A 27,960-nucleotide genomic window follows, 5' to 3' on the forward strand; every position below is an offset into this window, starting at 1 on the left:
CAGAGCCGCCGACTCTAGAGTTTAGCACGTACTAAAACTTCAAAATCTCCTTCACCTGCGCCACACCTCCTCTGCCCATTCTCCTCTCAGGCAATGTGCTTGTGGGCTTCACTGTCTCCTTCTACTGCACTGAGGCTTCCTGAGCGGAGGAACCCCCGTCCCATGCTGTGCCTGATACCAGCAGGTAGCCCGGGAGTGCTTGTGAACCAGCCTAACCCCAGCCCTGCCCAAAGGCATGAGGAATGCACAGAGCTCAGTATGAAAGCAAAGGAAATTCAAAAAGAAAAGAATCCTCCATCATCCCACAAATGTAACTGATTTAATTTTTGTGTATTCCCATCCAATTCTTGTGTTCATATATGTACGTCTGTGAAATCAGGGTAGTTTTCCTTATCCCGCGTTTTCATCAAATAGTAAATTACAGTGCCATAACTCTCTAATTAACTACTTGCTCTTCTGTCCTGTGGGCATACTATGATCTACTTCATCATTCCGTGTTTACTTTTCACACCGAATTCTTAATGAATTCGGAATCTAGTTTCCCGGCACACAGTAAATCAGAGGCAACAAAATGCCAGATTAGAGAAATGAAGAATGATGTTGGGGAACCTTGGCACAGGATCTGGCACATAGTAAATATTCGTTGATGAAGAGCTGGATGGATGGATGGATGGATGGATGGATGGATGGATGGACAAATGGAGGAAAGATGAGCTAACTGCAAAGTAAATACAAAAGTTAAAAGCAGCAGAGAAGTGGGTGCTTGGGTGGCTCAGTTGGTTAAGCAACTGCCTTCGGCTCAGGTCATGATCCTGGAGTCCCTGGATTGAGTCCCGCACTGGGCTCCCTGCTCAGCAGGGAGTCTGCTTCTCCCTCTGACCCTCTCCCCCTCTCATGTGCTCTCTCTCATTCTCTCTCTCTCAAATAAATAAATAAAATCTTTAAAAAAAAAAAAGTGGAGAAGTGTGCAGGGTATTGGAGCCCAGGGCAGTGATAAGCACTCACAATCATTATGGCCTATGGACCATAGTGGACCTTAGAAATAACCTTTGGGGTACAGGCGAGGAAAGAGGCCCAAAGAGATGAATGAATTGTCTGAGATCCCACTGCAAGTTGATGGCAGAACAAGGATCTAACACCACACATCCTGATTCCTAGGGTTCAAGGGGTTTAAATATGGCAGACCTCAGCCTCCACCACACCCTCTGCCTACTGCCCCCCCTCCCCCTGCATACTGCTAGTGAAGAGGAAAGGCCCAGGCCAGAGTCACAATAGGAACAAAGGGCACCTCCAGGAGCCAGGGACACTGGATGCTAACTCTTGGGTGACTCCTGCCCTGGTGCCCACAGAGATAAGCACAGATGCTCTCTGGAGAGAAGCATCTCTAATTTAGGTCCTCAGAATTCCAAACATCAGCAAAAAAGGAGCTCACAACCACTAACCACCAAACACAGATGGAAACAAGGCCCTGTTGAACGGGAATCATCAAGAGCAATGACCAACACAGCCCCTGCCTGGCCTTTGTCTAGAGCCACCGTCTCCAGCCAGGCTCCCTCCTGCCTCGTCCCATGCCAGCCAGCCTCCACATGTCACCATGGCTTTCCAGGAGCTTTGTACCACTTCATTCTTCCCCGATTCCCTTCTATCTGTAACATGAAGTCCACACTCTTTAGCATGGCACAAAAGGCCCTTCACAATGGAATTCCAAAGTTCCTTTCCAGAGTCATCTCTTCCCACCCCATGTTCCTCACCCAACCAACCCCCATGTCCTATGTTGGACAACATCTCTGAATATGTCATTTACTTTCTTGCCATCTTGCCTTTGCACATACTGTTCCCTCCTCCTAGAATGTCTTTCCGTATCTTCTCCAAAGGCAAACCCCTAGCTAGTCCCTTTCTGATGGCAGCATCAACATCACCACCTCTGCAGATCTCCTTGACTTCCCCAAAGTTAGTCACTGCTGCCTTTAAATTTGCTTTATAATATCCCTGAGGGTCACAGAAGACAGAAACCTCTTGGTAGTAAATTTTTCAGCACTTGACTCACTGTGGTTATTCAGGGCGTATTTACTGAGGCAATATAGAATAAATAAATAGCTTGGGAATCAGATACACCTAAGTTCCAATCCTGTCTCTGTCATTTCCTAGCTTTATGACCAAAGGAAGCTGCTTCATTTTCTGAACCTGAGCCTGAATGGAAAATGTAAATGTAAGTAATAAATGTAAATAAATACAAATAATAAATGTATATAAACAAATGGAAAGAAATAGTAAGTGGAAAATGGAAATAATAAATCCTACCACCTAGGACAGAGCCCTTTTTCCCTTTCACTCCCATGGCAGACATTACTAATCAATCACTGCACTCTTCCCACGGAGTCCAGACCAGCACTAGAATCTTCACTGTGGGCTCAAGGCAGTCCCTGTCAAATTTGCGGAACTGGAGCAGAGCACAATACCTACTTCTCACTTCGGTCTTGGAGTAAACAAAACACCACAGATAAGGTATTCACACATAGTAAAGCATTTGTCCCAGACAGACCCTCAATAAATAGTACATGTTACTATTTCTTTCCTCAAGTCTAAGGTTGTTAATGCACTACTGATTTAACGTGCTTCGGGAGGTGCAGAGAAATATTACCATATTAAATATACAGATCATTTGTAAGATACGCTACGATTTCAGAGACTAATATGCGGAGAAGGCGAGTCTTACAACGGAGAAAACCCAGTGAGATTGCTGGATGAATGAGCCTCAGGTGGTGATGCTGGGGGCCCCAGAAGGCTCTCTGGTGCCCGCTCAGGCCCTGCGCACGTGCTTGTGGGCAGAGAGCAAGAAGTCCCAGGAACACCCAGGATCCCAGCTGCGGTACATCTGGCCTGATCCCTGCCTCGGCCTGGAGCTGGGACTCTGGGAGAGAATGCTCTGCACCCAGCCCCACCCCCAGAAGCAGGATGGTCCTGTCATGGCCCCACTGCTTTTCCTTTCTTTTTTCCAATTGTGGTAAAAATATACACAACATAAAATTGGCCATTTTGGCCATTTTAAGTGTACAGTTCAGTGGCATCAATTAGCACCATGTTGTGCAACTCTCACCACTCTCTGGCTCTCCAACTCTTCATCGGCCCGGACAGAAACTCCGTACCCACTGAAGGAGAGCTCCCCAGGTCCTCCTGCTGCTGGCACCTGGAGGCCACCTCTCTCCTGCCTACAGCTGTGGAGTTGACTATCCTGTACCTCACATCAGCGGAATCAGACAGCGTTTGTCCTTTAATGTCTGGCTGATTTCCCTCAGCATGTCTCCAAGGCTCCTCCGTGTTTGTAGCAGGTGCCAGACTTTCCTTCCTTCTTACAGCTGAAAAAGATCCCATTGTATGTAGACACCACGTTTTGTCCAACAACTCGAGTTGTTTCTGCTTTTTGGCTAGTGTGTGAAGGAAGCTGCTATGCACATGGGTGTACAAGGTATCTGCTTCCAATTAGTTGGGATATACACTTAGGAGTGGAATTGCCGGGTCGCAGGGTAATTCCACACTTAGCCTTTTGAGGAACTGAGCACACTGCTTTTTAAAAATCCACACGGTACTGCCAGCTAAATGGCTTTGGAAGCAATTCTACATCGAATAATACCACTTCTTGGTGGTAGTAAACATCCAGAGCTCATCCCCCAGCCTGTGAAGTCAGAAGCGCAAGAGTGCGTCATGCTTAAGAGCGTGGGCTTTCGAGACAGAAGACTATGGACCCTGCCAGCTGTGCAACTTTGGGCGAGCTTCTCGTGTTTTCTGGGCCTGTTTCCTCATGTGGAAAATGGGAATCATTGTACCCATGTTGAGGGAAGGCTGTGAGGATTACACCAGCTGATGCAGTCAACAAGGGGCATTACTACTCTTACGACCGCTTATGAAGAACTGTCCTCAAACCCCATTGCTGGGACTGATGAAACTGAACGTGTAAGCGTCTGAGATGGGGAGGGTTTGAAGTTCACAAGCTCAATTAGTTTCAGGGAAAAAGCCACAAACTCTGCCAGTCTCAGGAGGTGGGGGGAGGGGGTCTTTCCCGAATCCAAGTTCTGTTTAAATCCAAAGAGGTCTCGAGAATTGGGCCGAAGTTACTTACAGGTGAGACAGGGAGGTCACGTCTGTGAAGATGCCCTCTGGGAGGGTGGAGATGTCATTGCCATGCAGGGACCTGAGGAGAGAAGAGGCCGTCGGTGCCTCATCCAGGGACAGAGACTCAAGAACTGATGGAGGCGTGTGTCGTGCTTATCCATGGGTCTCTCCGTCAGTGTCAGAGGGAGACGGCCTCCAGCTCAGAGACACAGCCCTGCCAGCCACTGGCAAGGGAGAGGGAGCCCCTCATAATCCAAGTAGACAATCCTGTGCCAGCCCTTCTGGGGGACTCGTTTTTGCCATCACGACCCAAAGCACCATTTTTGTTTACACGGCAAATGGAACATGTGTGCGGCCCTGTGCCCTCCCTCCCTTGGCCAGCGAGCCTGAGGGGTAGGCTCCCTCTTGGGAAAAAAGTTACTATGGCAAGCCACAGGTTGAGGGTAAAGAATGTCCCCGTGCCCCAGGCTGGGCTGCTGGGGGATCCCACGCATGGATCCTCAAGAGGCCTTCCCAACAGGCGTGACAGGGGGCTTTGATCACAGGGCGAAAACCTCCCAGTGGGAATTCTTAGAAAAGGTTCACAAATCTCTTTCAAACATTCTCCACCTGAGCCGGAAACTCATATGCAAACGAGGGGCTACCTTATGTTGGATGCCACCCCGCCACACTGCTCCCCCAAACACAACGTGGGGCATACAGCAACCCCCCATTTCTCAGAGTTTCCCGTTCATTCTCCAGCCTCCGCGAGGGGCTTGAATGAGCATGGACGGGCCTCCCGTCTTGGGACACTATTGGCCCTACTGAGGCCGCAGGGCCCTCCATGGGCTGGATTTTCGTGGGGGAATGAAGAGCAGGGAGACTTACAGCAGGCGCAGGGAGTGCAGGCCCTGGAAGGCGAGAGGAGGGATGCACTGGAGGGCATTGTAGCTGAGGATCCTGTGGGAAGAGAGGGAGGGCAAGGGAGGACAGGAGAGGGGAGGGAGGAGGAAGGAGAGACCAAGACAGGGAGGGGGCGGCGCCAAGTCAGGGACCAGGCCCCAGCAGGCTGGCTCAGGGTGCAGGGGCAGTTTGCTCAGCAGCAAAATGAGGGAGGCCTGAGCATGGAAGGGGCTACAGGCTGTGCCCTGGACTAGTAAGCCCTGTGACCCGGCCACGTCCCCCAACACTTTTATGCCTCCATCAGTTCCCCCAGCTGCAGAGCAAGGACAAAAACAATGACAACTCGATAGGGCTTTTCTGTGGGTAAGGGGAAATGGCCCAGGTGAAGCCCTCAGCGTTGTGCCCGGCTCCCAGCCAGCCTTCAGGAAGGAGACTGGGCGCCCTCCCCTGTGGAGGCTGCCCCAGCAAGGGCCGGAGGTGGGGTCCCTGTGAAATTGCCCCCTGATCAGGCCCGGCCTCACTCCCGGAGCCGGCAGGGGAAGTCCAAGCCCACCTAGAGATGTGCCATTAAGAAGCTGTGACGGGGGCACCTGGGTGGCTCAGGGGGTTGGGAATCTGCCTTCAGCTCAGGTCATGACCCCAGGGTCCTGGGATCGAGCCCTAAGTTGGGCTCCCTGATGAGCGGGGAGCCTGTTTCTCCCTATGCCTCTCCCCCTACTTGTGCTCTCTCTCTCTCTCTCAAATAAATAAATAAAATCTTAAAAAAAAAAAAAAGAAGCTCTTATGGGCCTGGAAGGCGCTGTGACTGCTCCCATCATAAAGATGAGGACTGAGGCCCTGCAGGGAGACAGAACTCCCCCAGGGTGCTGTAATTAAGTCCCTAAGCTGGGTTTTTAAGTCAGCTTCTCAGTTTCCTAGGTCCACAGGCTACACCACTCTCCCCGCAAGGCTTCCAAATAAACGAATCCATCAAGGGCAGACAGGCAGGTTGACAATAAAGGAAATGATGCTCCTAATAGCCCCACACGTCCGTCAGCGGACTGACAGACACACAGCCATACAGTGGAAGACCAGGAGCAAGGAGCGACCCCGTGCCATGCCGTGACAGGGAGGAATTTCAGAGTAACTATGCCGGCTGAAAAAAGCCAAATAAAAGAGAGCACTGTGGGAGGATTCCATTCATGTAAAACTCTGGGCCGAGCGAACTCCTCCACAGAAGGCCAACGGCTGGTGGCCTGGGCCGGCGGTGGGGGGGCGGGGGGGAGAGCTGTCACGGGGCGGGAGGAGACTTCTGGGGGTGATGGAAGCGGTTACTGTGTTGGTTGTGGTGAGGGTTCCACGGATGGGAACATAAGTCAAGATGTAGCCAACTGTGGGCTTTAAGTATGTACAGTTGACCGTATATTAGCTCTACCTCCATAAAGCTGTTTCTAAAATAATGAGAGCAAGGAGATGCTCCTGTCCCAGGAATGGACTCTGTGTCCCCTCGCAGGGGCCAGATCCCTGAGACCGGGACTGCCCCGCCCCAGCACTATGGACAATTCTTTGTTGGGTGTTTAGCAGCAACCCTGGCCTCTGCGCATGAGGTGTCAGGGGCTCCTCCAGCCGTGACCCCCCAAAATGCTTCTGACATGACCAAATGTCCCCTGGGGGGCAGAATCACCCCAGCTGATGGCAGCTTCACACGCAGACTCAGGAAGCCTCTGAAATGGGACCCAGTTGATGAGTAGACCCCGGGGCAAATAAGCGTAGGTGGGGAACCTAGAACCAGCATTTCATGGCCTCGGGCCCACATTCTGCTCCTGGGGGGTCTGGCTGGGTCATGACCCAGTCCTTTTTTCTGGGTCTTGGCTCTACTGTTTTCTGGGTATTGGACCACAGTAGAACCTAAGGGAAAGTTCTTCAGTTCTTGGCACATTATCTGTAAAGTGAGGTGTGGAGAAGGTGAGTGAGATACCGCTCTTAAGCCACAGGCCAATATAAGGGATGCTTGCTATACTTTCCGACCAATGGCTTGGGATGTAACTAAAACAATCCTCAAAATAGCTCAGACTACGGGCATGAAAATGTTCAGAAGGTCGCTGTTTACAACAGTCAAAACTGGAAACAACCCAACCATCCAGCAATAGTGAAATGAATAAGGGAAGTATGGCACAGTCCTACAAAGGAATACTACACAGCAATAAAAATGAACAGACCACAGCTTCCCACATGAGTGGATCTCACAAACATAATGGTAAACAAAAGCCAGATACAAAAAAATATATATATCCTGTATGATTCAATTTATATAAGGTTCAAAAATGTGCAAAATGAAACTTCCTTGTATAGAAGTGCATATGTAGTTGGCAACACTGTAAAGAAAATCAAAGAGTGATCACCATAAAAGTCAGGCTAGGCATGGCCTGGAGATGGGAGGAAGGGGGAATGATCAGGAAAGGATAGGGGGACTTTTGGGGTGCTGTGTTCTATTTTTTGCCTTAGGTATTCACACCAGGGCCAGCTTTATGACTATTTGTTAAATGGTACATTTATATTTTTTGCATTTTTCTGTATGAATGCTATATTTCACAATAAAAAACCTGGTTTTTTTCTTTCCGGCTGGCAGGCCCTGGCACACTCCCTGCTGGTGATACTGTCAGTGGCCAATGGGGCTTGGGGAAAGTCTCAGTGGCCAGACCGTGTGTGCCCTCCCTCCGCCTCCCCGCCCCCAGGACTCACAGAGTGGTCAGCTGGCTCATGTTGGTGAAGGAGGAATTGCTTAAGGAACTGATCTTGTTGTTACTCAAGTCCCTGGAAAAGAAAAAAGCATCACTGTTTAGAAAGAAAGAACTCCACCCTGCTCTCTGCTATGGGCTCCTCCCTCCCCCACTCTGCCCGTGGCCCTCCCTCAGCCAGGTGGCAGCTGGGGGGCAGGGGAGGGGGCAGCAGAGAGGGGCATTTGGTGCACAATTAGAGGGGCATTTGGAGCACTCTGCCCTGCTCCCCAAACTCCCACTATATCCCCAGGGCTGCCTGTCTCCATTTCCTTATTGCCACCCCAGGCTTCTGCCCCCTTCCACTCTGGAAATGCTCCCACCAAGGAGATGGGCTGCCTCCGAACTACCAGATCTACTGGGCTCTGTGCTTTCTCCTCTTGCTACCACTCAGCTAGCTCCTTCCTAGCCCTCCCACAATCCAATGGGGGAGACGTAACCACCATTTTTCAAATGAAGGCACAAGGTCTCAGAGTGATGAAGCCCACCCAGGGTCACGGCTGATACCCCTCTTCTCAAACCTCTTGCTTCCCTGTCCTTTCTTCCTCAGACCCCTGACTGGCTTCCCACATCACCACTACCCCCACCTCCTTGGCCGTACCTTCTCAGTCTCTTGGTGAAGCTGCTTTCCCAGCCAACCCTACCTCGCGGACCCTCTCCCTGTAGTCCACTCTGGGAGCCTCGGGGACGCTCTAGGCTTCCCTCCCCACTGCAGGCAGCAGTGCCCTCCTCTGTGGGCCCAGCAGCCCTGGCTTATGAACTCCCCTCCAGAGACACTCCAAGTCCGGTCCACATCTTGTGCTTCTCCCCCCACCCACCCAGTCCACAGCCCTGACAACCCAGAAACTGCGCCCCACCACCTCCTCTCTCTCAGCCTCCTCCTTCTCCCTTTCTGCTCACTCAGGCCATCTCTCTCCCAGCTTCTGGCTCAGGAGCTACCTCATCTCTCACCTGCAGCTTTGCCCCCTTTTGATCCATCTTCCACATGGGTGGGCACCACAAATCTGACTAAGACACAAATCTGACTAAGTCACTTCCCTGCCAAATCCCGCAGTGGCTCCCATTTGCCTACAAAATTAGCCCAGACACCTGCTAGGTGCTCTGGGTTCCGGCCCACCTCTCCCTCACTGCCTCCCGCATGCCTGGCGTGGATTTGCTACCCTTCTTGAAATTCTCTTGCCCCTGTTCCCTCTGCCCACTGGTGGCTCTGCCTCTGCCCCAGCACCCCCCACTGACTCCATCACCACCCCCACACCGCTTTGAGCCACACCCCTAATGTGTCTTTCCCTCTGTTGGAACACTCATCAGTCCCATGACTTTATGTGCCCCAAGTCTCCCTCCTGCATGCCCACCAGCCCACCGCCTTCAGGGGAGGGCCCATGATTTAGGGGCCTTCATGTCGCCTCACTTCATGCAGCTCTTGGCTCAGGAAATATTTGTAACATGAAACCATATGCCCTGCCTTCAGTGTCTCTTAGTGAACATTCCTCTAACTAATCTCATTTAAGACCGGTCCATTGTTCTTAGGACACACTGAGGTTCCTCACTGAGCGCTCAGCACACTGGGTGGCCCCTCCTTGTGATGGGCAAGGACTGGCCCCACATCGGTCCTCTCTCCTTCCTTTCCTCCCAAGCGTATCCCAGCCACCAATGCGGCTGCCCCAAATCAGAGCAGAGAAAGGCTGTCTGTGTCTACGCCACTCTGTCACCGGCCACCAAATCACCGCCCTCCCTCCCCTCCCCACCATGGGGACAGTCAAAACACATCTGCTAGGTCTTTAGCAAAGACAGATACACCGGAGCTTCGAGATTCTGGAAGCCAGTGCTCCTCAGAGTAGCCAGTCCCTGAACTGAATGTCCCACAACCAGGAACTTCTGCAAAAGTCCAAATCACTTAGGACACTAAACACAACATAGTTGAGCTAAGAGTCTTGTCACAGTAACACCTTCTCAGCCAAGGAAGCAAGACATTGATTTGCATTCTGGTGCAAGTTTCTCATCTAATTGCGGACCCATTACAAACAGTTCTCTAGTGGCCACTGGTCCATAGACCACACCTGAGGAGCACCGCTCCAAGCCCAACTAAGATGGAATGTTATCTGGACTTCTTTTGGGGAGAATCTGGCCAATGAGCAGATAAGACAGCTGAGGTGAGGTGTTAATTAGGCTGGAAGGCTAAGAGGAACTGAAGTTATTCGGAGGCTTATCTCATATACTTTCCTGGGACATAAAGGGTCAAAAGTGGAAATAACAGAAAAAGATATTAGCCTAAAGAAAAACGTAGTCACAGACATGTATTTGTAACTGCCATATTTCATGTTTGGTTTGAAGGCCACGGTTGAACTGAGAAGTTTTCCATCAGCCTCTTCTGCTCTGGCTCCTTTCTTTGCCGGGATGACCCTCATGAACAATCATTCTCAGCCCAGAGGGAGGCTTGGGGTGATGGGCTGGGCAGAAGCGGACAGGGTCCAACGCAAGGCAGCCCAGAACATGCCATTCCCAAGCATGACCACTAGGTGGTAACACAGCTCTACGTGCGGACCTTCTGGGAGGGACGGTGCAAAATTCAAAACTGGGTCAGCCAGAAGTGGGGTGGTAGGGAATTCCAGGAAAGCTGGAGCCGGACAGTTAGATACCAGGGGCCCCCCTGGCCTCTGAGGCAGGCCTGGGATCCTCGAGAGGCCTGGATACTCACACAAGCTGCAGGTACTTGAAGGTGGACAGCTGTCCTGGAACCAGTGTGAACTGGTTCCCGTCCAAGTAGCTACAGAAGAGAACACACCAGTTAGTGCCGCACAGGGGAAGCCTCCCCTGCAGCTGGGGCCTTGCCGGCTCCTCTCCTCTCCTCCACGCAGGCCACACAATTGGCCCAGAATCACTAACTGGAGGACAATATATGCACTCACTTAAGCATGTGGACAGGTGCCAGCCAAAGAACCTGGTAAAAGCACTGAGACATATAGCCTCCCTTGGCTTTCTTCCTGCCCCTGCCTCACCCTCTCAGCCTCCTCCCTGTTGGCAGGCACCCCCCAGGGCTCACTCCTGGGCTCCTCTCCCATCCCCTGTCTGCCCCACGGTTTTCCTGGCCAGACAGGCCTGATCTGCACATTAGTCCCTCCCAGGCCCACCTGCCAGGCCTCTTGCCAGCTAGTCAGGCCCCTCTGCACCTGCTGGCAAGGTGCGTGAGGCTGGACCCAGGCAGGCCCAAGCCTGAGCTCAGTGCTTTTACACCCAAACTGGCTTCCCCTGACTCCATCAGCCATCACCCCCATGGCCTAACCACCCAGGCTCAGGACCCTGATGGTGATTCTCCTACTCACTCAACAGCGCCCCAGGGCCGCAGACTCTCCCACCTACCAGTCGCTGCTCATTTGCTGTGTTCCAGACTCACATCTCCCCCGACTGCACACCGTCACCCATGCCTGGACTCCTGCAGCTGCCTCTGTCTGTTCCCACTCCTTGGCCTCCCTTCTGGGACCCACTATATACACCACCACCCAAGTTGTCCTCAAAGCCAAGCCCACCAGAAATCCTCCTAACACTCCCGAAGGTTCTCCGTGTCTACAGGGTGGTGCTTAGGATTCAAGATGCTGTGAAGGTCCCCTGCTTGCCCCCAGCCATCCTTGCTAAGCAGTGACCCAAGGACCAGGAGCTGCAACCTCGGCTGGGTTCCCTGCCCAGGAACCCCACCAACTACAGCCCCCAGGATGGCTCACCCCACCCCCCCGCAAAGACCCAGAGAGCAGCAAAATCAGGGCCTTCCTCGTTCTGACCCAACACCGCATCATACAAAGTGACTTCCCACCCATCTCATGTGAGCCTCTCAGTGGCTCTTGTCAATACACCCCCGTGGCCCCATTGACTGCTGGGAAAACAAAGGCTTAGAGAAATCAAGAGATCTTCCCAGCCTCTGAACTTCAGCAACCTCGGTCAAAGAAGGCAGGCTGTCCCAACTGTTCCATTATGCTCAGGGTTGCTATGAGGCACCAAGGAGAAAATGGGTCACTAACAGGATGATAGAAAACTGGGTAAGGGACAGGGTGGGGCATCACAGGACAAGGGCTGTGGTGGTTGATGTGGTTGGGAGGAAGTAGCCTGCCTCGCTGGTAATGAAAGAAACACAAATGAAAACCTCACACGCTCCCTGCAGGGAAAGAAAAGCACAGCCATGGAGGCCTGGAGGGACCAATCCCGGGGGACAGGGGGAGTCGGGGACTGACCACAGCCTCTTATTTGGGGGTGTCTGCTGAAGAAGCCCAGCTCTCCATCTCTGTCTGTCACACACGCTGACATCCACACGCCCACATAAGCTCAGATACCACACCCAAATCAACCAAGATTTTAGCACCATGATGCCCAGTACTGATGGGGTGGGGGTGGGGGAGGTGGGGGTGGGGAGGCCATTTCCACACCCGGCCAGTAGGGGTGCAAAGACAACTTTTCTGGAAGGCCATCATGCAAAAGGCAGCGACAGTCCTAACAATGCACCGCTCTTGGACTAGCAGCTTCACTGAAGGGATATGCACCTCGGTACTATTTATAATCATAATACAATTTAGTAAAAAATTGGAAACAACTATCCGACAAAGGGGGATTTGTTATGTAGATCATAGTAGATTCATGGGGTGGAAAAGTATGCAGCCAGCAAAAATAAACTTCTGTGAGAGGGGCGCCTGGGTGGCTCAGCCGTTAAACGTCTGCCTTTGGCTCAGGTCATGGTCCCAGGGTCCTGGGATCGAGCCCCGCATCGGGCTCTCTGCTCCGCGGGAACCCTGCTTCTCCCTCTCCCACTCCCCCCTGCTTGTGTTCCCTCTCTTGCTGTGTCTCTCTCTGTCAAATAAATAAAATCTTTAAAAAAAAACCAAAAACCAAAAACAACTTCTGTGAGAGCTTTCATGACAGAAGGGATGCGCATGGGGTGATGTGAGGTGGAAAACACACATTACTTCTTATTTTAAAAGCCGGCGTCAGCTGCGAGTGAGAAAGCACTCACTGTGGGTGACTCACGCCGTCAGGTGACTACAGAGGGTGTCACACAGAAGCTCAAAGCCTTCTTGGAACCCGTGCCTCCTGCAACGCCCTACCTCCACGCCCTAGTCAGCTACTACCTGTTCTTGGTTACCTTGTCCTCTGACGCCAGGCCTGGGGCTACTCACAGTTCCGTGACGTTCTTGGGGATGCCTTTGGGCAGGACCTGGAGGTGCTTGTTGCTGCATCGGACTACGGTATCCAGACAGGCACATTCCTGGGGGCACTGTGGGCGGGGCAGGCAGCCCCCCTCCTCCTGGCCTGGGGAGGAAGGCCCGAAGCCTCGTCAGTGACGGGACAGGCCTTCTTAGGGCCTCTTGCTGCCAGGGTCACACTCCACGGTGCCGCAGACACTCGCCTTCTCCACTTCTCTGACACTCCCCCAGGCACCCATAAGTCCCCTCTTGGCTGCACCCCTTCCCCACCAGGAACAAAGCCCCTTGGACCTGTTTTGAAGTTGAGATGGGTCTTGGGTCAATCTCCTGCCTCAGATCCAAGGTGGACGTAGGCACAGCACAGAAGGAGGAGGGCAACCACACCATTTCTTGAGCACCTACTACGTGCCAGATACCATATGGAACATCATCTCTTTAACAGTGCAGTAAGGGGGGCCACGAGCACCCCGAGAATGCAAGCACGACGAGGACAGAGACTTGTCTCTTTCCTCTTCTTTGCTCCCAGAAGGAGCCCAGGCCCTAGAGCAGAGCCTGGCACACAGTAGCCCTCAAAATAGATCAGCTGAATGAATAAATGAATGAATGTATACTTTACATTCAGGCTGATCAGCGGCAACGCAGGGTCTCTACCCACATCCGGCTGACACAGAATCAGCTCCCATCACACGTCCTTCATGTATTCATGCATTCATTCATTTATTCATTCATTCAGTAAACATTTCTGAGAGGCCTCTGCCTTCCTTTCTTCTGACTGGGTGTAGGAGTAATAACAAGGACCCCACAGCAGGCGTTGCTGAGGGCACGAGGGAGCAGGTGGCCGTGACTATCGGTTAGGGAGGCCGGCTGCGGGTGGGCACCGTGCAATACGGACGAACTCCCGGAATCCTCACAACACCTCTCTGGCAGGCGTGCTATGAGCCCAATACAGAGATGAGGAAACCAAGGGCAGAGTGGTTCAGTGACGTGCCCCAGGTGCCCCAGGCTGGGAGACGTGGCACAGGACTGGAATGGATGCCGGCCCTCTCGACCGCTACATTCCACTGCCTCCTGGCAGCAACACCCAGACCGTCACACCCTTTCACCTCAAGCAGGTTCTCCTAAGGGGGAAAGTTGAAGAGAGCTGTCTCCCTGGATGTTCCGGGCAGCACTCTGGAGGTGCCTAAACGCCAAGCAGCAGGCTGGTTAAAGCCATCACGACACTCTCCAGACAGCGACTGTCATGTCGAAAATGCCCGCACAGACGGTGCCGCAAGATCCTACGTGTGTCCCACGTGTGCGTGCGCGCGCACACACACACACACACACACAGAGCTCAGGAAGGTCACACAGCGGGTTAGTGACAGGAGTCATTCAGGGCTGGGAAGCAGGAGCAGGGGACACATTGGTGACCTTTTTACTCTTCTGGATTGTCCGTTGTTGCTTTTTAAGGAAACGATGATGCCTCGCTTTGTAATAAGAGAAATAAAAGGAGGGGGCGCCTAGGCAGCTCAACTGGTTAAGCGTCTGCCTTCGGCTCAGGTCATGATCTCCAGGTCCTGGGATCGAGCCCCACGTCGGGCTCCCTGCTCAGCGGGTAGTCTGCTTCTCCCTCTGCCCCTCTCCCCTGGCTCGTGTTCTCTCTCTCTCCCCCTCAAATAAATAAAAATCTTTAAAAAAAAGAAAAGAAAGAAACTGTTTCTTGGGGGAAAAAATACTGTTTTCAAAGGATACTTAATGGCATAAGAAAATGCCCAAAATATATAGTTAGGTTTAAAAAGAAACAGAATTTTGGGGTAAGGGGGGTGGGTAAAATAGGCAATGGGGATTAAGGAGGGCACTTGTGATGAGCACTGGGTAATGGACCGCAGTGTTGAATCACTATATTGTACACCTGAAACTAAAATAATACTGTATGCTAACTATACTAGAATTTAAAATTAAGTTAAATTAAAAAAAAATTTTTAAAGACCAGCAAGTTATTACTACATAAAATGATATAAAAATATATATGTGAGTAGTATGAAATTTTAAATAGGATGTAAAATTGCTCTAGAAAAACCATTGATTTTGTTTAGAAAAATACGCTGACCATCTTTCTTGGTGTGAAAGTTGAAGCTCCTCACCCAGGACCACCCTCGCCTGGCCTGGATGGGCCAGTCCGGAAGCAGGCTGCAGGGAGGGCTGGAGGAGGCAGGCCAGGCCTGCTGGAGGCTGAAGGCAGTGGCAGGGCTCAAGAACAGGGACAGTGGGCTGAGCTGCAACCTTTCTCTGTCACCATGGGTAAAAATCCGCCCTGTGTGCACGGAGCTCTGCCGGGAAGTCAGGGGACGCAGCTACATGCTGCACGTGCGGGGAAAGAAGGGAGGGGCCGCAGGAAAGAGACTGGGAATCCGGAGGAAACAGACATGGGTGTGAGAAGTGACCAGGTTTCCCACAGGGAGGCGGGGGGCCCAGGAAGGTCCCACCGCCCCTCACGGACCCGGTGAAGCCATCAGCCTGGAGCGCTGAGGCACGGCCAGGCGGCAGATCCCTCCCTGCATGAGGCATACTTCTATAAAAAAATACACTAACATGTGAACTGTGACTTTTCTCTGAGTGATGGAATAATAGATAACATTTATTTCCTTCTTTTATCCATACTTTCCCATTTTTTACACAATAAGCATATTATTGCTTTAAAAATTACATGAAGCTTGCCGCCAGGCAGGGGTAGGTGCAGGACAAAAAGGGGGTCTCCCTGCTCCCTGCCCCACCCCTGGACCAGGGCCTCCCCCCGCCCCCCTGCACGGGAGACCTCCTCTCCAGGGCTGACCAGCCCGCCTCCTCCCTCCCGCCCAGGGGCCCGCAGCTTACCTTCCTCACACCTGAAGTCGGGGAAGGCCACGTCCTGCAGGGGGATCTGCCGCAAGAAGTCCGGGTTCTGGCACCGCGGGTTCCCGGTCACGATCTTCCTCCTCCGCAGCCAGTCGCCCAGCCAGGCCAGCTGGCAGTTGCAGTTGAAAGGGTTGGCCAGAAGGTTTCTGGAAGAGGCGGCCGTGTGACCACCAACACGCCCTGCCAGGCGCGGTTTCCCTGCAAAGCCCTCTCGCGCCGCCACGGACTGGCCACGCGGCCACCCAGCACTCTTTCCCAGACGGCCAGAAGTTATGAAGACATGGCATCCTGACACAGTGGGACCCCACAGACCACGAGGGCCCGACACCCCCAGTGAGTCTTTCATTTTTTTTTTTTAAGATTTTATTTATTTATTCATAAGAGACAGAGAGAGAGAGGCAGAGGGAGAAGCAGGCTCCCCGCCGAGCGGGGAGCCCGATGCGGGACTCGATCCCAGGACCCTGGGATCATGACCTCAGCCGAAGGCAGACGCTTAACCATCTGAGCCACCCAGGTGCCCACCAGTGAGTCTTTCAAAGTAACGACCCTTGGGAGTCCAGGCGGCCGCCAGGGCGCAGAGGCTGGTGCCGGAGCCCCAGGCCTTCCCGCCCTCCAGGCCCGGACTTACAGCGTGGAGAGGGCCTGGAGGGTGTCGAAGGCCCCCGGGGAGATGGTAGCGATCTGGTTGTCGTAGAGTGAGAGGAGGCGGACATTGCGCAGGCCCGTGAAGCTGTCATTGTGGATGCAGCTGATGCGGTTGTTCCTCAGCATCCTGGGGGGCGGCAGGGGCTAGTGCTGTGCCCTGCAGCCATCTACCTGCCTGCGCTTTGCCCACCAAGGCCCCCCCACAAATCCTCCTCTCGAGGCAGTGAGCCAAGGCTGGGGGCCACAGCACCAGGACTCCCCGCACTCATGCTCCCCTCGAGACCCTCCCCTCTAGATGCTCTCCTGTCCACCCTGCGGCCACCTTCATTCCCTGGGTGCCCAGGGCACCCCCAGGCCACGCTCCACATCAACCCCCAGGGACGCTTGCTTAAAACCTGCACCCAGTCATGTTCCTGTCCAGCCTGAAGCCCCAGGGGCCCCCACAGAATAATGTCTCCCCTCTTTCCTGTGACCTCGGGAGCCTCTCTAACCCAGCCCCAGACCAGCACCTGCCCACCTCCCAGGAGAGCAGCACACCCTTGACTCTTCTGGCCTGCAGGCATGCTATCCGGGCCTGCATCACCATGACTTTCCCTGGCTATGGTTTCCTTCTAGAATGACCCCTTTCCTCATGTATATCTGTGAAAGTCTCTGTTCACCCTCAAAAACCTGGCTCAATTCCCCTCCCCCACTAAAAACAAAACCAAGCTTGACACAGGATAGGCAATTCACAAAAGAAATTAAAATGGCTTATGAACGTTGATTAAAAATGTTTAAACTTACTAGTCATCAAGGACATGTAAGCATATTGAATCTTTGCTTGACAAATTACTAAGAATATAATAATATATAATAATAATGCCCAGGGTCGGTGTGAGTGAATGGGCACTTTCACACTTGGGCCGGAGGAGAGTGACTCAGAAGTGAGAGGCACCAAAGGCCCTAAAAGGGCCCTTCATGCTTTCTTCCAGCCAGGCTTTTTTAGGGATTTATCAAAAGGGAAAAATCCTGGATGGGCACAGAATTTCATGATAAAGATATCAATGACAGTATTGCTTATAACAAAAACTAAAATAGCCCAAATTTCCAATAATTATGTAATACCTAGTCCTTCAAAATAATGTTGTAAAAGAAACTTTAATGATACGTACAGGTGCTCGCGTTGTGTTTAGGGACAAAGCAGGTCACTAAATAAAATGGATTCTAGGGTGCCATTCAGAAATACTGACACGTAAGCACCCCGTGTGCTGGTGCGCATGCGCGTGCAAATGCCGACGCACATGTGGAAGCACAAGACTGGAAAGGTGGCAGCTACCCACAAGAGCAGCGGTCGTTTGCATGTGGGGGGGGCTTCTGGCCGTTCTCCTGTGCCTGCACTCTGGCTCGCACGTGCTGCTGGCCCTGGCCCAGCAGCCGCCCCACCCCTCTCCTCCGTCCCCCTCCAAGCCTCCCTCGCAGGGAACCCAAGGGCCCACGACACCCTCCTTCAAGGAGTACCTGGCCAGGGTAAGGACGAACGGGGCAGCCCTGTACGCACAGCCTGGGGAAACAGCCACACTAGATTCACACGTGACAAAAGCAAGTGGCAAAACACAGCACAAAGAGAATCCCCTTTTTGTAAAACAAACAGATAAACACAAAAACCCACAGGGAATGCCCTCATATATTCCTCTCCTTTACACGAATCCCATGACATGTGCTCGGAAAACAGATCGATAGGCCTACCCCAGGGCTGGGGTTGAAACCCAGCCAGGCGCCGTCGGGAGCCGCGCTGCCCTACGGGGCAGCTGTCAGCCACATGTAGCTGTTGATAATTACAGTGAAATGAAATTCAGAGTTCTGTGTCTTGGTGGCGCTAGCCACGCGTCAAGGACTGCAGAGCCACACGTGGCCACTGACTAGACAGTGCGGACACGGGACACTTCTGTCACTGCAAGAAGTCCAACCGGACAGCACGGTCTATTGCACACTCTAAGGGTCTGCATGCTCATTGGAAGAGCTAGTGCTGCCTGGGTGGAGAGACAGGGCTCCCTGCAGCGTTTCTGGAGAGATGGAGGACCCCAGGATCCTACTGAGTCCTGATGTCTGGTGAGCTCTGGCCGGGCTCTGGGTCACAGGATCCTAGAACCCCAGAGATGACGGGCCATCCCTGCTCTCCGTCTGCGCCGGCTGAGGTCATCTCGACAATGTCGCCACCTTGGGGCCTTCCAGCCCCCCTGCCTGCATCCGTGCTGGCCACGCCTGAACTCAACGCACATGGGTGCTCTTGCAGCCTGATCAGAGGGCAGTGAAAGGGGAACCTCCACAAGGGCCCACCTCCACTCACCCCTTCACCAGGCATCGACCCCACCCCCAGGGAACCACAGTTAGCAACATCTGATCACCTGCCCCACCGCAGTCAGGGTCCCCGGCTGCCCCTTGCCTCCTGCAAGCTGGGGTTAGGGGGGAGGGGGGACTCCCATCCTCTCAGTGCAGACGCCCACGCCCTGGCTTGGGTTTGCCTGTGGCAGTCCGGCCCTGCTCCCTGGCCCGCACACTCACAGGGTCCTCAAGCTGTCCAGGCCTCGGAACATGCCGCTCCGGATGGACTCCAGCTGGTTGGCAGTCAGGTGCAGCTCGCTCACAGAGGCTGCGCCCTCGAAGGCCCCATCTTCGATTTCTGACACCTTGTTGTTGCTCAGATTGCTGGACGGGAGGCAGCAGAAGGATGATGCAGCTGAGGACCCCCCTCCCCCCTGCCGACTTCCTGCACGGGAGCCCTGCCTCCCCCTGGGAGCTCCCACACACCCAGTATCTGCCTTCTCCCTCCCCCGCTACAGTCCTGACTGCAACCTCCCCACCAATGGGTAACTCACATCTTCTTCAGATGAGTGAGTTTTTTAAATATCCCAGTGGCCTCCAGGATGGAAATCTCATTGTTGTTTAATCGTCTGTAAAAGGCAATGAAGAGAACTTACACATTCATAAATGACAGACATGAGACTATCTTCCAAATTGAGAATATTTGGGACTCAAACAAAGGAGTTCCCAGAAGAATTTATCTGGCAAGGCAAACTGATCCTATTTCAAAGGAAGGATGGATGGGGGTGCTGGGGGGTGAATGGGGATATTTTTAACCTTAAAAATGCCACAAAAATGTACGTACACAGATGACAGGTATGTGTAGCTATTCATGCACACACATACACATGTGCACAGATTTATATTTTTAAAGAAAGAAAACAGCTAAAGGATGGCTTAAGATCCAACTCAATCTGATGGGATCACATCCCCTGGAAGAAGGCAAAAGCATGACTGAGAAAAGCTACCCCTGGTTCTGGCTGCCAACCTGCCCCATGGGCCAGAGAGGATCTGTAGGCTGTGATTGGAAGCAGAGGGGCTGCGGGGTGGGGGGTGGCGGGGAGCCACTTCCTGCCACGCTGGGGTCTCCCATGCTCCCCAACAGAGCTGGACCAGAGGGAAACTCAGAGTGGATCCAGGAGGGTTAGTGAGGCGGGGGCAGGTGAGGGCTGCAGAGAGGCAGGGGGCCCTCACAGCTCGGCCGTGGACTGGGGGATGCGCTCGGGGATCTTGGTGAGCTTCAGGCTGGAGCACTCCGCCAGGCTGGCCTCACAGCGGCACTTGGGCGGACAGATGGCGTCGCTGTTGCACTCGCTGTTCAGCTGGTAGTCCTCCGTGCCTTCAGGGACAGGCGGGAGGGGGAGGCTGAGGGGCCAGGGCAGGGCTTTCCCGGCCCCCTCAGCCTGCTGCCCCTGCCCACCCACTGCCGCCGCCCCCACCCCCCAGGCTGGCCTCAGTACCCCCCACTCTCCTACCTGGAATGAAGTACTGCTCTTTGGCTGGGGAGAGAAGCAGAAACACCATGAAGCTGCAATCGTCTAGGACTTGCAGGAAGAGCCCAGGCCCCAACCCCACTGCCCAGGTGAAGGCACCCCAGGAACAACACTGGGGTCCCAAATTCGGGCCCCAGAGCCCACCTGCCCAGCCCCAGGTGGAGAAGGCCTTGCTACAGAGCACAGATGCTCCCTGGCCAGGCTGAGGCTGGGGGCTGTACCACCCCCAGTTGAACTTCTCGGGGAATGCCAAAATACAGGACGCTCATGGGCAATGGCCCAAGATGGGGGATGGGGCAGAGAGGCATCAGATCCCTGACCAGGATCCAGGCTCAGAGGCTGACTCACACTGTCCCCAGCCAGTTTCTGCTGCCCCAGAGCCTGGAGGAGGCAGTTCTCTCACTGAGGCCTCCTGATTCCAAAAGGAGTAGCATGACAGCAAATTGTCCTGGGAGCAGAGGAACCTGGGTCCTTGACCAGGCAGGCCTACCTAAGGGACCTTCAGCCAGCCCTAGTCTTCCCTAAGCCTCCATACAGTGCAGAGTGGGGCTGGTCAACCACTCAGATCCCAGGCTTCAGGTTGGGAACTATGCCCACTCGAGGGCCTAGAGTGGCCTAGGAGACGCGGTTGGAGCCATGAGGAAAACATCACCGGTCTCTGAGCTGACTGAAGACAGCAGGCAGGTGGACAGACAGGTGGGCGAGCGGGCAGCTACCTGAGCAGCGGAACTTCTTGCTCTTGATCTGCCCGATGCGCTTGTTGGCGAGGCGCCGGGGGCTGGCGCAGCGGGCCCCGCTCGTCTCGATGGGGTTGGTGCGCAGGAAGTCTGCCAGCCACTTGAGGTTACAGTCACAGATGAAAGGGTTCTGTGCCAGATGCCTGTCCAGAGCGGGCAGAGTGGGGATCAGAGACAGGGCTGCAAACCCATGCTGACCTCTGCCTGGATGGGGCCTCGTTTCTCGCTGGTGGCTTGAAACGCACCACCTTGGGCCACTGCCTGGGTACACCCACCAACTACAGAGAAGTCTGGCCAGAACATGGTAGTAGGGAAGGATCTCCACAGGCTCTGGAGCTCCCAGCTGTCTCTGCTGCACTCCCCCCTGCAAGTCCATCTATTCACCCGTACCCACCCCCCGAGACATTTCACAAACACAAGTGGAGGCAAGAGTGACCTGGAGAGACCGGCCAGACCACCCAGCCTTCCACAGGTGAGGGGACAGAAGAGGTATTAGAGCCCAGGACTGTTGGTGCCCAGAGGCCTCTGTCATGGGTGGTCCCCTCCCTGTGGCTTCGGGCAATAGCAGCTTCTCTCCATAGGCTTTGTCAGGAAGGGGATGGATCCTGCAGCTGGGGTGGGCATGTCTCAGAGTGCCCACTGCGGCCCCTCACTTATGGGAATCTCCATTCCCAACCCAGGCCATGAGGGCTGCCTCCCCCCATCCCACACCCCTGACCGTTTTACACCCTGTCTTTGGACACAAGGGAAACTCAGAAAACATGGCTCAACAGTTACTTACGGGGAAATCACTTGTATTCTCTTACCAGACTGCCTGTGTGACCAGCGGGATAAATGTGGGGAGGGGATAGCTGGCAGGCGATGCTGACTGTAGGAACCTGGGTTGCTCTCAGCGACCACATGCGTGGCTTTTCCATTCGTGGGCCCTCCCCACCCCAACAGGCTCATACCAGCCACATCTGAACCACCCCAGCAGCCAGCTTGCTGGCCTGTGTCTTGGCCATCATAGCATTGGGCATGCCCTGCTTTCTAAACTTTCTAAACTGAGAATATTCCAGCACCTGTACCTGAGAGCTAATGCTTCTGCATGGAAGTACAGGGAGACAGAGCAGGGGCCAGCTCGGAGGACTAGCCATGGATGGCCACTTCTCCATCTAATGCCACCAGTTCAGGCCATCTACTTACTGGCCTCAGCCCAGAGCCCTGATGGAGCGCCAGGGCCATGCAAACAGAGGCATGAGCCCTGCCCAGGGTCTGCACCCAGCTCAGCTCTGACCCTGGCCACGCTCTCCTATTCGTCACCTCCTGGGCTCTGCTTCCTGCTTGGGCTCCTTGGTTGGAGCCTTCTCTGCCCAGATGTCCCTGCCACTCCCCTGGGCCATGTCCTCGCTTTCCTTGCCTGAGTCCTGGCTCCTGTCAGCATCGCCAGGTGGGCCACCCCCGCTTCTGCATCTGGTTGGACATTTGTCTCCCCATTTAAACTGTCTGTTTGCACGGAAAAGATGTGTTTGCTGAAGCCCCGTGGCAGATTCCGTCGATGACTGAAAAATGCATTAGGATTCGGGGCCTGCTCTGGGATCCACCCGGTAACCCAGCTGCATCTAGACGCCCATGCCTCACTGCCTGGCCTCTGCCTGAACTAATTGCTTCCCTTTATCACAGTCTCGGTAGAGAACTCTGTTTAAAATCAATCCAATTATGTTGTTCAGGCATGTATTAAAATGTTCAATGGGTGTGGGGTAGAATATATCCTTTTTAAGAACAGGTTATTTGTGTCAAAGCCAATTTATAAAAACTTGAACCACCCACAGAGACAAATGGCTTAAGAATTTGACACAAATTGGAATTTTTAACAATCGCAAAGAGCAGAGAGCTGAGAAGGGAAAATGCTCAGGAAGAAGAAAAAGAATACCTGCTTGGGAAAATATCATCATGTTAAAGGCACACCCCGAAATGAGCTGCATGTGGGGCCATGCTCTTTCCTCCATGAACATTTGTGAGAGTAGAAAGCAGAAGGGAAGACTTTATTCTCAGTGTCCTTCTTGGAATATGCATTAATAAGTCACAGCTAGAAACCTTTTGGGGCAGATGCTCAACATCATTAGTCAAATTAAATCCACAATGAGACACCACTTCACACCCACTACAGTGGCTATAATCAAAAAGACAAGTGATACCAAGTATGGGCAAGGACGTAGACAAACTGGAACCCTTATTTTTTTTTTTTTTAAAGATTTTATTTATTTATTTGAGAGAGAGAGTGAGAGAGAGAAAGAGCACAAGAGGGGGGAGCGGGAGAGGGAGAAGCAGACTCCCTGGCGAGCAGGGAGCCCGATGCGGGACTCGATCCCGGGACTCCAGGATCATGACCTGAGCCGAAGGCAGTCGCTTAACCAACTGAGCCACCCAGGTGCCCAAACTGGAACCCTTATAATACACTGCTGGGGGGGGGTGTAAAATGGCATTTACCGCCACTTTGGAAAAGTGACAATTTCTTAAAAAATTAAATGTAAATTTCCTATGTGACCCAGAAAGCCCAAGAGAAATGAAGACATTTGTCCACATAAAGATTTGTAAGCAAATATTCACACTATATGATACTCATAATGATCCCAAAGTGGAAATCCAATGTCCATCCACTAGGAAGGTTAAACACAATGTGGTCGATCCACTCAATGGGAAATCACTTGGCCATAAAAAGGAACCAAGTCCTGATACACACTACAATGTGAATGGACCTCAAAAACATGAAAAGTCAGTCACAAAAGATATATCATGATGATTCCAAGTTTTTTTTAAGAGAGAGAGAGCGAGCAGGAGTGGGAGGGGAGGGGCAGAGGGAGAGAGAGAATCTTAAGCAGGCTCCACACCCAGTGGATCCAACTCGGGGCTGGATCTCACGACCCTGAGATCATGACCTGAGCCGAAATCAAGAGTCAGATATTTACCCGACTGAGCCACCCAGGCACCCTATGATGATTCCATTTTTATGAATTGTTCAGAAAAAGCAAACTATAGAGACAGAAATTAGATTAGTGGTTGCCTGGAAATCAGCTAGAAATCGGGACTGACTGTAAAAGGACACAAGGGATTTTGGGGAGGTGACAGAAACGTTCTAAAATGTGATCGTGATGATCGTGGTGATCGTAGAAAACTGTAAATATAGGAAAAATCATGGAGTTGTTCACTTAGAACAGGTGGGTTTTATGGTATATGTTATACCTCATTAAAGCTGTTTTTTAAAAAAAACTTTGAAAAATCTCTTGGAGCAAGGAAAATGGCAGCAAAGTCAGGAGTGGGGCACAGATACTCGGCCACAGATCTCAGAGCTACCGACGGACAGATCAAGCAGGGTGTGGGTTATTTAAATCTGCTCAGGCCTGACCCGTGACTCAGTCAAGGCGTTTAATCCTCCAAACCTATATTGAGAATATCTGATTATTCCTGGGTCTGTGTTTCTTTTATTCTCGTTCCAAACTGTACTCTGGTTGTTAATATATAATAGTTGCTTATGAAAGTCCGGTTCTGCTCTCCCGCCTTAAATAATGAGGTCTATTCTTATGAAAAAAAGCACAATTGAGGGGAAAGCTAACTAACTTCTCAGGGATGGTGAAGAGACACCCGAGACCAAATCACTGCTCTACGAGATGTTGTGTGACCTTGAGTGAGTCCCATGATCTCCTGCCTCAGTTTCCTCATCAGTGAAGTCGGGACGGTAGACCGTACGTCCACCGGCCATTGTGAGTGTTCAGGAAGATAACACAGGGAACGAGCCGCGGCCTGGCCCTGGGTCAGGGCTCGACGAACAGCAACGACGGCTGTTGCTTTCAGTGTCCCGCTATTTCTGTCTCACCTGCAGGAAGACTTCCTGTTCCGATGTTCTGTCCCAGCTCTGTGCCCCACTAGTGCCTGCCGACAGTGGCCAGGGTCTCAGGCCTGGTGTCTGGCGGGCAGAAGCGCTCTCGGAGATCCAGCCAAAGACAGAGGCCACCCCCAGGAAGGGCAATCCATGTGATATGTTCACTCTCCGTCCACCCGGAGACAAGCTCCTCACATGAGACCCTCAGTCCTGGTCCCTATACCCCAGGCTTTCCTGTGTGTGGGTCCCCAGCCTCGAAATCTCCTTTGTGCATTTCTCTCGGACATCCCGTCAGCTGTGTAAAATCCTCCACCTTGCCCGTGTCTCCCTGTAACTTCTGATTTCACATACTTGGCAAGATTTCCCTGTCGCGCTCCATCTTCCTCTCCCTGCCTGTAAGCAAGTTAATTAGCAGGAGGGGGCTGCAGGCAGGTGTGTGGGCTTTAACAAGTTGTCTTCGTGCCTAACGTGTCCTTGCTGATCTGCAGGGTCCCCGGGGAGCAGGAGTTGAGCCTTTTATTTGACCTGTTTCACACCTGGCTGCCCCCCGCCATGCGGATATTATCTGATGGAGAGCACTGTCCAGCAGATAAACAATGGCCATAACGAAATTAATAATAAATGCCCATGGAGCATGTATTTCAGAAGCACTTACAATGAACTCAGCTCTGTGTAAACGTCCCCTTTTATCTCCTAACAACCTTACAAGAAAATAGTATCCTCATTTTATAAATGAGTGAACTGAGGCCCAGAGAAGCTGATTAACTTGACCAGAGTCACACAGTCAATAAGAGGCACAGCTGGGAGTTGAACCCAGGACTATCCAACCCCAAGTCTGTGCTCTTTCCTCTATAAGAGGCCACTCCTGGTGAGCAAAAGGCACAGGGCAAGACAGCTGCCTGTCCCCGGAGCCTGTCACTTCTCCCTAGGTCCTCCTGCTGGGACTGAGGGGAGGAGGGCAAGAGGGCACTCACAGGGTCTGGATGGCCCGCAGGGAGGTGAAGGTGCCCTTGGCGAGGCTCTGGATCTTGTTGTCATACAGGGAGAGAAGTGAGAGGTTCTGCAGATCCTGGAAGGCATCGGGCCGGACACAGTTGATCTTGTTGGCGTTCAAGAGCCTGTGGGCAGACCAGGGCTGGGTGGTGAGGGGAGAGGTGCAGAATCGGCCGTGTCAACATGCTCTGGGCACCTCCCTGGCACCAAGCGTGCATTGTCTCGGGGAGAAGTGCACAGGAGCTGGCGCGGCGAGGCCGGCCCTCTGGCTGTCCACTGCATGCAGGAAGCCGAGACCTCCGACTGCCCTCTCTGTGCAAGGGACCGTCCTGCTCCACCGGCTCCTCTTACTCTCAAGGACCTGCTACAAGTGCTCACAGGGTTCTTGGGAAGCAGAGAGCACAGTGGTCAGGCCACCTCCCAAAGGCATTTTGGAGGCTCCCCTCCTTTCTAGAGTCTGCCGGGTTGCCAGGCACCTGAGATGGAGCGTTTGCGTTCTGCGCCCCTTGGATCCTGGGAGAGCACCCCTGCCTGAACTCTCATGCTTCAGGGAGGCTAAGCCGGGTCCAAGTGTCCCCCCGTAGGAGACAACTCTGTCCCCAGCCACCCTGACCCCCTCGGGAACACAGGCTGCATCTCGGGAGCCTCTCAGCTCAAGTGTCCCACGATCTGCTCTGAACCTGACCCCCCTCCCTCTCTCCCTGGCCTCAAAAGAACCCCAGGGTCCCTCGCAGCACCCCCAGCTCTGCCATTGTCCAAGCTCCTTGCCTCATTGAGTCCTGTACCCCAAAGAGGTTGGCAAGGCTAGTCTGAGAGGCCAGAGGAATACTAGCCCCCTCCCTGGGCACCACCCAAGGACACCTGCAGATGGGTCCTTACAGGAGCTGTAGGGTGTACAGGCCTCCAAACACACCCCGGGGGAGGTCTGTGATCTTGTTCCCATACAGGACCCTGGAGACAAAAGGCAGCAGAAAGAGAAAGTAAGAGGAGAGCCTACCAGGTGGGAAATGACTTTGCAAGTCGCACCCACACAACGGCACCCCCTCTAAACCATTCACAGAGCACAGAACGGTGGTGTAGGTTTGTTGTAACAAGCTGCCAGCAGGTGGCAGTAAAGTGTGTTAAGATAGGGTCCTCCGTTTGTAGTTTGCAATGGGCTAGAGGCAGCCGTGATCCCCACTACTGCAGAGCAGGCCCCCAATACCTGCTCTCTGCCTCAAGCATGGAACCCACAGAAGCCTGCAAAGGGGCCCTCTCTTTGGGAAACTTCATAGGAAATTAAGCTGGCCCCGGATGTAAAATGAGACTGTTCAAAGAGGAGAAAATCCCATGGGTAGGATAATTAACATATTTTCAGAGAATTACAAGAAAAAAACATGAATGCCAAACGGCATGCACGGAATGAGCTCTGACGTCAAGCAACAGATAACACACCAGAAAGAAACAGATCAAAGTTTAGCTGTGCGGAGGTCTAGGCGGTGGGGGTACAAGTGGGTTTCTTCACCTTAGTTCCCTCTGCGTTGGGCAGGAATTCCATGTACGAGTAGGGAAGAAGCAAAGGTTCCAAAAAGCCATGCAGGAATGGGTTCAGGCAGAGGGAGAAGTATCAACAGGGCTTGGGGACAGGGTATACTCCATTCCCAATATTGCAAGCAGCCCCCACAAGCCACCCCGGAAACAACTCAGCCTGTGTAAAAACAGTATGTACTTCAAGATCCTTTCTGTAGGAGGACATGGCAGAAGCAAAGGCTCTGCAGTGGGATCCAGGTTAGCCCATGTGAATTCAGTGTGGTTTGAATAGAGGAAACAAATGGAATAATAGCTTGGATTTTACCCAGTGAGCACCAGGAAGCCTCTGAGACAGGATCAGATTTGCATTTGGAAAGATCAGAGTGGAGGGGCAGGGGCTGAAGCAGGGACACCAGGTCAGGCTCTGCCAAGGTGGACACTGTCAGCGAGGTCTATTAGCATGACATCAGCACAAAAGTTCCCTATAGTGGGGAGATGGCTTTGACTAGGTATCCATGAGCAATAGGAACCCACATTTTAAATGGGCTATTGTCATGTACCAATTTAGAAAGAGTTTCA

General features: G+C 52.9%; 1 protein-coding gene across 1 annotated transcript in view; it reads right to left on the minus strand.

Moving 5' to 3' along the window:
• SLIT1 (slit guidance ligand 1) overlaps positions 1-27,960 on the minus strand; it is a 164,223-nt gene that overhangs the window by 18,438 nt on the left and 117,825 nt on the right. The window contains exons 12-25 of the mRNA XM_021699806.1: positions 26,752-26,823; positions 25,854-25,997; positions 21,000-21,163; positions 20,266-20,289; positions 19,985-20,129; positions 19,306-19,380; positions 18,992-19,135; positions 16,434-16,577; positions 15,785-15,951; positions 12,905-13,037; positions 10,444-10,512; positions 7,714-7,785; positions 4,978-5,049; positions 4,118-4,189 (exon numbers count right to left, since the gene is read on the minus strand). Coding sequence (XP_021555481.1) covers positions 4,118-4,189; positions 4,978-5,049; positions 7,714-7,785; positions 10,444-10,512; positions 12,905-13,037; positions 15,785-15,951; positions 16,434-16,577; positions 18,992-19,135; positions 19,306-19,380; positions 19,985-20,129; positions 20,266-20,289; positions 21,000-21,163; positions 25,854-25,997; positions 26,752-26,823 — 1,497 coding nt within the window. The remainder of the gene's footprint in view (positions 1-4,117; positions 4,190-4,977; positions 5,050-7,713; positions 7,786-10,443; positions 10,513-12,904; positions 13,038-15,784; positions 15,952-16,433; positions 16,578-18,991; positions 19,136-19,305; positions 19,381-19,984; positions 20,130-20,265; positions 20,290-20,999; positions 21,164-25,853; positions 25,998-26,751; positions 26,824-27,960) is intronic.

The sequence above is a fragment of the Neomonachus schauinslandi genome, chromosome 6, assembly GCF_002201575.2.
Source record: "Neomonachus schauinslandi chromosome 6, ASM220157v2, whole genome shotgun sequence".
Classification (NCBI taxonomy): Eukaryota; Metazoa; Chordata; class Mammalia; order Carnivora; family Phocidae; genus Neomonachus; species Neomonachus schauinslandi.